At 41.6% G+C, this 11,794-nt stretch overlaps 1 protein-coding gene across 3 annotated transcripts in view; it reads left to right on the top strand.

Annotated features, from left to right (window-relative positions):
- Nucleotides 1-11,201, top strand: part of flrt2 (fibronectin leucine rich transmembrane protein 2) — a 37,300-nt gene extending 26,099 nt beyond the window's left edge. For 2 of the 3 annotated variants that reach the window (XM_077018094.1, XM_077018093.1), the window contains exon 3: nt 5,442-11,201. In XM_077018094.1, coding sequence (XP_076874209.1) covers nt 5,861-7,846 — 1,986 coding nt within the window. In that variant the 5' untranslated portion in view covers nt 5,442-5,860 and the 3' untranslated portion in view covers nt 7,847-11,201. Of the gene's footprint in view, nt 1-1,959; nt 2,875-5,441 lie in introns of those variants that run through there. The other variant, XM_077018092.1, reaches the window with a different exon arrangement.
- The last annotated feature ends 593 nt before the right edge of the window (nt 11,202-11,794 follow it).

Genomic DNA, 11,794 nt, shown 5'->3' on the forward strand with positions numbered 1-11,794 from the left:
AAGAGGAGGTAGAACCTCCCAGATGTTCTTACAGGTCCTGCATCTTTGTGTATCTCGCTCTCTTCTGTTATAGTGCTTTTAGCCGCGTGTGCTTCTCATTAAGTTAATTAAAGGCTGCAGTTAAATTTCTGTTGAAAGTGCTGGTTGCATGACCTCAGATAGAGGCTCATCTCTTCTTCCTATGGAAGAGATGGTGTTGCTCAAAACACCAAGCACTGGCCAAGCAAGCAAAACAGAGAGAACTCTACTTACTATAACAGTATAACTGTAATAATGATCGAACCGGTCAAACTCACCAGAATGACAAAAGAAAAAAAAAATATATATATATATATATATATATATATATATATATATATATATATATATATATATGTGTGTGTGTGTGTGTGTGTGTGTGTGTGTGTGTGTGTGTGTGTGTGTGTGTGTGTGTGTGTGTGTGTATAGTGTACAAGTTTTGTGTTCACATTATTTATTTTGCCTTTTACCATCTTGCAAAAGATTCTAAACTGAAATGCCTGATATTCATTTTATGATGAAACTGACATGCAGCTTTAGAATCTAACAAATATATTTTTTAGAAATACAGCTTAGAATAATTTTGTTGCTTTATTTTTTCTTTCACCAATGTAACAGTATAAAATAACATTAGTAAATCTTATATTGTCAAAGGGAAACTTCACTGCATTTTTAAATGTTTGCATTGATGGTTACATAATAAGCTAACAGTAACAGTGAGGAACACCAGGTCCAGAACAGAGTTCCGGGTATGCATCTCACGCTCTGAGTATGGTTGGCTGTAGTGTGTGGATTGCCTTGTAGTGTGTAGCATGTTGGTTGACCAATGTTGCATGTAGTGTGGCCTCTGATAACATGTGGAGAAGCTTCCTCATCCAGAACCGTGTCTTTGTCAGATCAGGAGTCTCCTTTTCTATTTATCATGCAATTTCCCAATACAGATGAAGAAGACTTGAACTTCATAGATTAAAACTCTATTGATAGACAGATAGATAGATTAAAAGTCAGCTGGCCAAATTTTTATAAAGATTTTTTAAACTAGTTCCTGCAAACTAACAGGGTCTTGTAAACAAACAAACAGGTTACTTCCGCCTCGCGATTAATGTGTTCCGTATACATATAATTCATATTGAGTATGGCAGCTAGATTCATGTCGGAATTATATTTTGTGGACTCAGAAGGGCGAGGCAGTCAATCTTGGAAATCTAGCAGACAAAATTAAACATGAATGGCGCTGAGAAAGTCACAAAAATGGTTGGTGGGAAGTTGAAATTCTGGAGACAGTAAGTATAGACTAGAGGGAAATAGTGGAGGCCAGATCCACGTCGCGTTTATTTAGAGAAAGGCAGGAAAGACGCATGTAAGCTCCCGCATGTCCGTGGAGATTCTTAGGCCCTCCTTAGTACTGAAATACTAACCATCGCAAATTGATTTTAATGATGCACCCCTAATCACTGTGGCGTCCGTTAATGTCTCTCCGGCGTCTCTGTGTTCATCTAATGTCACTTGATATATAATCTGCAATATCCCGCCCGTGATAATAATATAGAAACTGGCACGTTGTTCATGTTATATTTCAGTGGTGTTTAAGCACGGACCTGCGCACGTACCCGACAAAGCGTAATAAGCAAGGTGTAGGCCTGTGTGTGTGTGTGTGTGTGTGTGTGTGTGTGTGTGTGCGTGCGTGTGTGCGTGCGTGTGTGCAGATAGATAGATAGATAGATAGATAGATAGATAGATAGATAGATAGATAGATAGATAGATAGATAGAGTGGGTGTATGCGCTCGCGCGCGTGTGAAAGGCAGATAGGGAGATAGATTGAAAGAAATGAAGAGGCGAGAGAGAGAGAGAGAGAGAGAGAGAGAGAGAGAGAGAGAGAGAGAGAGCAATAAGTAATACCAATTGAGTATTAAGCAATATCTATAAATGCACAGGAACACTTAAAAAGTGGGATGGCTGACAAAAACAAAGATGGATAACTTACATAAAATGCGTAACAACATTTTAAAAATCCATTATGACAGTTAAGTGTGGACGATAACGGGCGTTTGACAACGGTGATATGAAGCATCAGGGCGACATGCGTTTTCTTGTTTTTCCATAATCATCAATAATAGTGAATCCGCTGCTACCCGTGGATTGAACAAAAAACAAAAATATCTTGAGTACGACAATTTAAAGTGCAATTTCATCGTAGTCTGTGGCGACAACGCATTCTTTACTTAGGACGGGGTAGGAGGGACGGAGAGAAACGAGGAGTGTGATCCAGAGAGTGAGAGTGTGTGAGAGTGTGTGAGGAGGTGCGTAGATCAACAGATCGGCCACACACTCCACGGTAAACATTTGCGGCAGTTGTTGGGTTTATTTTGTGCTCGCTGCCGAGATGTGGGACACGACATGTCACGAGTCGGATGTACATATTTTTTGAGGGACCGTTGGTGCTTTCGCGCAAAGAAAAGATGTTGTGGATGTGAGTTCGGTCCAGCTCCGTTTCCCTAATGCAACATTTAACCGTTTAAAGTGAGCAGAGAGTGACCGTGAGGAGGACGGGGTGAGGAGAGTGACCGTGAGGAGGACGGGGTGAGGAGAGTGACCGTGAGGAGGACGGGGTGAGGAGAGTGACCGTGAGGAGGACGGGGTGAAAGTCCCCGGGCAGAGTCACTATGTGGTCCGCACACACACGGCTTGGGAAGCAGGTCCAAACTCTCTGGTTAAAACTCTACGGTACTGGAATGGCGATGGATCACTGGGTCCGGTCCAATACCACGACCGCATGAAGAACAAAGCGGGAGGAAAAGTGCTTCATGTGCCTGAGGAGGGCTGGGCACAACATGGATAACAGCAGGTTTAACAAGGTATAACCTCACAGACGGGTGTTGGGGAGAAGGCTGTTTGAGGCTCGTTACTCTATGTGTAATAAAGTAATCCTCGTATGTCGACCGGGCGGCTTTTATCGTTTAGAAGACATTGTGAACTATCCACACAACATCGTTTCATCGAGTTTCAAACATCTCATCAAAACAGTGTTTCTCAGTGTGTTTGTGTCACTTGCTGAAACCACATTTTACAATAATGTGGTTGTGTAAGCCCGTTTTCTCATTCGGTGTGCAAATGTATAATTCGGATATTCTTATCAAATGTATCAGGTGAATGATTTTCGTATATCTATTTCGTATATCTATTTTTCATCTGGTTAAAGATCTACACAGCTTGTGTTTCCGCCCTGGCGGGTGTGTTCACACGAGCCTCGCGCGGTTCTTCATCACACTCTTCGCTTTTCTGTCTTTTGAAGTTTCCCAGAGCCGCTCGTCTTCTCGTTCAAATGTTTAAGCCTGAAACTTTCATTTTCAGACTTAATATCGATTCCAGCCTAAAACTGTTCTCCTCTTCCGGTTAGTGGCACGCTCGAATGTTACGTTTCTCAGTCTCTCGGATTATCGTGCAAACGCACAAAAATGTGATTACTTGTACTCCACAGTTTGAAGTTAATGCCAATGAATCTATGCGTAGTTTTACGCTCCGTAGAGCATACTGATTTAATATACGAATGCACAATAATTGACAAAAATACCTATAATGTTGCATTCGGGAAAAGTCATTTACAGTGTTTGACAGACTAGACGTATTTTTGTACGTCTGATTTACTAATGTAACATTACGTGGTTTGTTTTGTCACTTTGTTTCAGCATAATTTAAATGAACAGCAATTTAACCTGACACATAGCAGACAACTTCTTTAACATTTTATGATGTACTAATTGTATGATTATATATATATATATATATATATATATATATATATATATATATATATATATATATATATATATATATAATGTATATATATGTGTGTGTGTGTGTGTGTGTGTGTGTGTGTGTGTGTGTGTGTGTGTGTGTGTGTGTGTGCTTTTGGCTTTGATATATACTTTTTGATGTTCATTTGCTGTGTGCTTCCTGTGTGTTACGTACCCCTCCCCACTCCTTTAGTGTTACTTATCTGTGGAGACTTCCCTACTCAGTGATAAATTCACCCCTGATAAGGAAAGTCATATGTTAAATGCGAATATAATATGACAGTTGTTAGACAAGAGCCTGTCGGAACCATACGACCAACAAAGAGTTTTCAGTTTTATAATTGTGACATCTGTGGTGTGTTATTCCATAGTGAATGAAAGACAAAGCGATTTTAAGCATATAAGTGATTGTCAAGTCAAAAATAAATAAAGCATTAGATAATTGGATAATTAAAAGAATAAAACAGAATAGGTCAAATATGGTAGTGATTTCTTGATGTTCAATTACTTAGCAGTCCATTGTAGAGCTTTGGGTTGAAACAAAGAGATGCATCTCATAATATGCCATATATTATGGCCTTAAAAGTAAGCCTTGAGAATATGTGAAATTTCAAGCGTCAAACCTATAGAATAAGTTAAACCTCATCTGTGGGTCTCCTGTCATCTCATATGATCTCCATGAGCCTTGTGTATACTCCACACCTCCGCATAGGGAGAAATAGCCTGTATCGATCATTTAATGCAAGTGGAGAAGCTAAATTATCCTCAAATCCCATTTCATTTGACAGGCAGCATTTGTTACTCTGTGCTGTCACCACCTCCCCCATCTCACCCCCCCATCTCACCCCCATCTCACCCCCCATCTCACTGCATGTCATTCTCCTGTCATACTTCAGCTCGAGCACACGTGAAATATGCATGTCCCATGTGGCACATTTTCAGCATACCATGAGCAGGGAGGAGAGCTTCAAATCACCTAACAACTGGCATAGTGCACTGTCACACTGTATATACAACATGTATGTTTATATATCTTAAACCAGCATGCCTGTCTGTGTAGCATTAAAGTGTTATTCTGGTTGCTCGCGTACATTTTACATGTTGGCTTTAGCTCTGATATTTGTAATTGAAGATGTTAATGGCTTTATCAAAGAAGATAATTATCTCATGATGCTGAACTTGTATATTTGAAAGCTTGGTGTGTGTGTGTGTGTGTGTGTGTGTGTGTGTGTGTGTGTGTGTGTGCGCGTGTGTGTGTGTGTGTGTGTGTGAGGGGGGTTTAGGCACAACATTATTTATTCACAATTACTGTCCTGTGTACTGTCACTACAAAATCCCCAACATTATAGTAGTGCATTGTGTGTATTTGTATATATGTAAAAAAAAACAAAAACATGGCATTTGACATTGTGGCAACACATTTTTGCAGAAAAAAAATATTATTTTTTAAAGTTTATTTGTAATAATGGACACACCCCATAAAATCAGGAATACAAGACCCTTTGTGTGCGCATGAGTGTTTGTCCTAGTGTTGAAAGAGAAAGAAAAAAAGGCTGCTGAATTTTAATGGCGAACCCCCAGCCTGTGAGAGGACTGATCTCTCTCCTGTCCCCTGGTTTGTGTCTCAGGTCCCGGGCTCCAGATGTCCCGCCCCCTGGAAGCGTCCTGGGTACAGGCCCATCAGAGTGTGACGGCCAGGCAGGACGAGAGGACGCCTGGGCCGCTTGGCCTCACAGCAGCCACGGACGTCTCGCACGGGCTTCAACTGGACCAGACACACGGCACGAGTCTGGCCATGCTCTGATGTTCTAGCATGGATGGCGCCAGTCACAGAGCCTGTGCCCTCTAATGAGACTACCGCTACAAAGTGGAGGACTAGAAACTACAAAAGGACTACACCTCAATTTCCTGCTTTGTCCTGTGAACTCTGAATTAACTTAATGTTTTAAAGGACTTCCTCAACCACTGCTGGAATTACTTGTTCTCCCTCAAACTACATATTTGTGTGTTTTTGTTTTTCTTTCACATTTTCTCTGTGATTCTCATAATGGAGCTGCATGTGGGATTGTGGAATAATGACTGGACCTCGTTTGTTCGGTTCTGGTTCACTGTCCTGCTCAGTCTGCACGTGCAGTTTGGCCCTGTCACTTCCTGCCCTAAAGAGTGCCGCTGCGACAAGACATACGTTTACTGCAATGAGAAGAGTCTGACATCTGTTCCTTTGGGAGTACAGGAGGGGTACAAAACCCTGTTCCTCCACAACAATCAGATCAACAATGCTGGCTTCCCATTAGAGCTACACAACGTGGCCTCTGTGGAAACAGTCTCCCTGTATGGGAACCAGCTGGACGAGTTCCCCCTCAACCTGCCTAGGAATGTAAAGGTGCTTCATCTGCAGGAAAACAACATTCAGACCATATCTAGGGCAGCGCTGGCCCAGCTACCTAAGCTGGAAGAGCTGCACTTGGATGATAACTCCATCTCCACTGTAGGCGTGGAGGAGGGGGCATTTCGGGAAGCGGTCAACCTCAAGGTCCTCTTCCTCACAAAGAATCACCTGAGCAGTGTCCCCATTGGATTACCGGCTGACCTGCAGGAGCTGCGTTTGGATGAGAACCGAATCGCTGATGTAGATGAGGAGGCCTTTCAGAATGTCACCAGCCTACAGAGGCTGCTGCTTGATGGGAACCTGTTGGAGGATGAAGCAATTGCTCCTGGAACCTTCCTGAATTTGGTCAACCTGAGAGAGCTGTCTCTGTCCCGTAACTCTCTTACAACCCCCCCACCATTGCTTCCTGGAACATCCCTGATCAAACTCAACCTGCATGAGAACCAGATGAAAGAGATTCCTGTGACAGCATTTTCCAACCTCAGAAAGCTGGAGAGGCTGGATATCTCCAATAACCTTCTTCAAGCTTTGCCACAGGGAGTCTTTGATGGGCTGAGAAGCCTAATGTATCTCAACGTTAGGAACAACAACTGGCACTGTGACTGTACAATTAAATGGGTTATTGCTTGGCTCAAGTCTCTGCCTCCCTCTCTGAATGTTCGTGGGTTCACATGCCACAGACCAGAGAGTGTGCGGGGCATGGTAATCCGAGAACTCACACTGGATACCCTTGAGTGCCCAGACAGCACAGAGCTCTATCCATTTCCCACTCAATTACCTTCATCACATTCAACATCTCACGGAACCACCAACCCTTCCAAAACCACCCACATAAGCACCATCTCATCCACGTCATTCTACCCACCCTCTCCTGGTCACACACCCCCAGGGCCTCATTTTCCCCCTGGGCCATTTCCACCCTACGATGACCCCTTAAAAATGTCCCTGTATGTTCTGAACTCCACCTCCATAGAAGTAAACTGGGAGTCCTATTTTACTGTGGCCGCTTACAAAGTCACTTGGATCAAGAGGAGTCAGAATTTAATGACGGACATAAGCCACGAGAGGACAGTGCCAGGAGGTCAACGCAGGCTTGGCCTCTTCAACTTGGAGCCCAGATCTGTCTACCGTATCTGTGTTTATGTTCTGGACACGCTCAACAGCTACAGACCAGGAGAGGATACCATTTGTTCTGAGGTCAAGACTAAGTCTGTGTCTAGCAGCTCCAACAAGGCGGAGTCAGAGCAGGCCGCCCAGCAGGACAACACCTCCACGCTCCTGCTAGCCGCCCTCATAGGTGGGGTCGTGCTGGTTGTCTTGGTAACTCTTCTCAGCCTGTTTTGCTGGCACATGCACAAAAAGAGCAGGTCGTCCTCGTCCAAATGGAAATATAATAGGGGCAGGAGAAAGGACGACTACTGCGAAGCTGGCACTAAAAAGGATAACTCCATCCTGGAAATGACTGAAACCAGCTTTCAGATAGTCTCACTGAACAATGAGCAGCTCTTAAAGGGTGATTTCAGAATTCAGCCCATCTACACACCAAATGGAGGCACTGGATTCAGAGACTGCCACCATAGTAACAATAGTATCACATATTGCAAGAACAGCAATGTTCCCAGTGTGGACCTCTGCCACACGTGATACTACAACCATTTTCAAAATGTAGTTCAACATATACTGTACAATATACATATATATATTTACAGGTTGGCTCTACATGATAATTTATACTATGGATAATTATGTGGAATTCAGCAGTTTTTTCTTAGTAAATATGATATGGATGGTTTTGTAGTTACTGGGCTTGCCATGGATTTGCTAAAGGCTGCTGGGGTGGTGTTTGTACAATCATGGCACATTGGATGTCTGCAGCATTCTCCCGCTCTCGTGGGCCTCATGGGTGTTAGCGTGGGCCTGGATATGTTGTTAACCACACGATCACAATATGCCCTTTGCTCTGAAATACAGCAACCCCTTCATTGAACAGTAGTTAAGATAACAGAGTGGTCGGGAAAACTAAACACTGCTGATTAGCCTGCAGTGAAATAAAAACCGGAGCACAGCTTTTCTTTTTTTGTAAAGAAATGAAGTGCACTTTCTTAATGTGGCAGAGAGTGTAAGTTGCTCAGGAAATGAGCTTTTGTGAAAGTCACATTGGAAGAGAAAAGGTCGAACTTTTCAACAGTCCAAGGCCTCTATATGGCTATGTGAACACTGCTGAATGAACTAGTGAGAATGAAAGTAGTGCTCTGCAGTCCACCAGGAAAGGTGTCTTTGCTTGCGGCCACCAGAGGGCAGTTTTTTCCTCTTGAGGACAACTTTCACTGCAGAAATAGAATTCTTTCAACATCACTCAAATGATCCGTTTCCTCTATTTCACGTTGCTTTTTTTGGTCTTTTGGTTGGTCTTTTTTTGGTACAAATACACTAGTTTTGTCTTTTTCTTTCTGAATAGCATTTAACTTTGTGGGCTCACACAAGTTGTTCCTCAATGTTGAATTATTCAGGAGACACTTAATCTAAACTGACAGTCTGTGTGTCTCTCTTTTGTGTGCCCCAATTACCCTTTCTAATTATTTTGAAAGATTTACAGATTAGACCAGAGCACTATATACATCTCTCTCTCTCTCTCTCTCTCTCTCTCTCTCTCTCTCTCTCTCTCTCTCTCTCTATCTCTCTGTCTGTCTCTTTCTATCTCTTTTCCCCCAACTATCTGTTGAATTGGAGCATTCCACAGGTATAGTACCCACTCTGACTTAAAAAGCTAAGCCTTTTATTTCTGCTTTTCTGATCACGGCTCATTTAATTAGGCATTTCATCAGATAGTATAATGAATTGACGCCCCCAACAAAGGTTACTTTGGAAAAGTAAACTGGCACATGCCAGAGCTCTGAGATGTGTCTGCCTTCAGATCCTTGCATGAGTGCAATTAAAACTATTTTTAATGCTGTGCTGGTTTTCTAAAGCAGGGTGCCTAGTTAGGAATTCTGGCTTACCAATGGAGAAGTCTTTATTATGCACTGCTACTCATTCACTTTATTTGCTCTGACAAGATTTAATTTTTTGGGCCAAGTTCAAAGAGTCCTGCCTCTCTATCCCCCCACTCATAATCCCTGGGTCAAAGAGGAAAAACTAATATGCAGACATTAGGTTTGCCAGATTCAGGAGGGCTAAGGAAGATGAGGAAAGGGCAGTTGGCGACCTCAAATCTTGACGTGACAATGTTTTAATAAACAAATACATGGAAACCTATTGAATCATAAACTAGAAGACTAATATGAAGGGGCTTGGATTATTATGGATATGGTAACTGTACATTTTAATAATGCAGCCTTGATCTGTCTACGTGTTTGATGTGTAAACCCAGGAGAATGTTTTTCATGTGGCAGAAACATATGTTTATCTCCTAGGAAGGGCTGCTGGATGTCTTAGGTCATCAAAGTCTTTCACACTTTGTACAACCTCACTGCACAGTGCACCATCATCTCCTAAGATAGCCCTAGGACAAAAAAGGACCTTTATTCTGTTTTTTGTTTAAAGCCTTTTAACTGATGTGCTATCCATTAACCATTCATCCCAAAGTCCCACAGTCACAGTAAAGCATAAAATCCTCCTAACTCTTACTGACAGAGGTACATTTGTGAACACAAAAGCCCAGACACATTTAGGCATTTGGATAGGCATCTGGGAATGGATGCAGTGGTGGGAATTCAAATAAATAACTGGAGTTAATCCATTGGTCACATAAATCTATACTATGGCTTTCTCCAGTAGCTTTTGACAAGGAGCAGTCTAATGCTGTTTTAAGTGGTGCAAATTATTCTAGATGTGTTCTCACCACATAGAACGGAAGTGCCCAGACCGAGTCCAGCCTGTATGTGCTTGCCTGGAAGCTTTTTTAAAATTCTGGGACAAGTTCATGATAGAAGTGAACAGGTTTGGTCTACGCTTCATCTACAGTAGTGCAGTAGTTAGCCATGGTTAGTTTAGAGAATGTCAAACCACTTTGTGGCTTGAAGACGAGGAACTGTTGATAACAGCATTTGTTACGGATGCTGGAACAAAGAACCAAAAGGGAATCACAGAATGGCAGTTACTGCTGACAGCTAGTGAGACAATAAAAGATGACATTAGAGAAAGGACGCCGTTCAGCATAGTAATGAGTCACACTCACTCACTGGTTCTGAAGTGTATATTGTTCTGAGTTCTGATGAGCTGATAAACACAGTAGTGCTTCTGTGTCTGTATTTCTCTGTAAGGATCGTTCTGAGCTTCTGTCTGCATTCAGCACATAGTTGACCCTTTTCCTGAAGAAGCACATGAAATCATATGGGAATAATTACAGTTAATGGTGGTCATTTAGACAAAACCCTATTCCAAGTGATGCTGAAAAACATTTAAGACCTTTAAGAGCATGTAGATCTCTTTACTCTTTGTGAGGAGGTTCATACCTTTTGATGTGGCAAAAAATTACAATTGCCAATTATTTAATTTTGACAAAGGGCACTTGTTTGATTAGCTTTGTGTAATAAGATGGAGATATCAAATTGATTTGGTTTCTCTGAGAATATAAAGGCCTCTGAACACATCTGTGTGGTCATGTTAATATTGGCAAACTGAAGCCATAACATATTTGGGAATGTTGAGCAGAACTTTTCAAATATTATTTTCATACAGTCAGACTGTTTTTAACAGTAAGAAAGCATTTATCTATCATGATAATTCCTTCACTCAGTTGCATTAAGGTTTTCTTTTGGTTTTTTGTTTTGCTGTGTTTTGGTTGTAGACTGGATTAATTCGATAATTCAGTGAGATGCATAGGAACCAAAGCAACATTTTATTCTCTTTTTTGGCATTGCAAATAGTTTGTCATTGTCCCATGTATGTGCCTTGATATGAACTTACAATGTAGTCCTTGAAACCTTTAATGTTTTTGCACAAACTGTACATAGAGGAGTGAAACTTTTTTGAAAATAAAGGAGCTGTTGGATTTGGATCATTACTGAACATTGTGAGTTTGAATTGTTTACATTGTTGACAATTGAAAATAATATACGTACAGCATTAATGTACGTATACATACAAGTACATCATGTTTAATAATTAATGCTCCATAGTCCAATTGCAAATTAGGTTACATTTCACATCTCTACTAAAGTGACCTCTAATACATTTATATATACACTATATTGCCAAAAGTATTCGCTCACCCATCCAAATTATTGGAATCAGGTGTTCCAATCACTTCTATGGCCACAGGTGTATAAAATTAAGTACCTATGCATGCAGACATTTACAAACATTTGTGAAAGAATGGGTTGCTCTCAGGAGCTCAATGAATTCCAGTGTGGAACTGTGATAGGATGCCACCTGTGCAACAAATCCAGTTGTGAAATTTCCTCACTTATAAATATACCAACAGTCAACTGCCAGCTGTATTATAAGAAAATGGAAGTGTTTGGGAATGACAGCAACCGAGCCATGAAGTGGTAGGACACGTAAACTGATGGAGCAGGGTCAGCGGACGCTGAAGCGATTAGTGTGAAGAGGTCACCAACTTTCTGCAGAGTCACTACAGACATCCAAACT

This window comes from Brachyhypopomus gauderio, chromosome 9, assembly GCF_052324685.1.
Source record: "Brachyhypopomus gauderio isolate BG-103 chromosome 9, BGAUD_0.2, whole genome shotgun sequence".
NCBI lineage: Eukaryota > Metazoa > Chordata > Actinopteri > Gymnotiformes > Hypopomidae > Brachyhypopomus > Brachyhypopomus gauderio.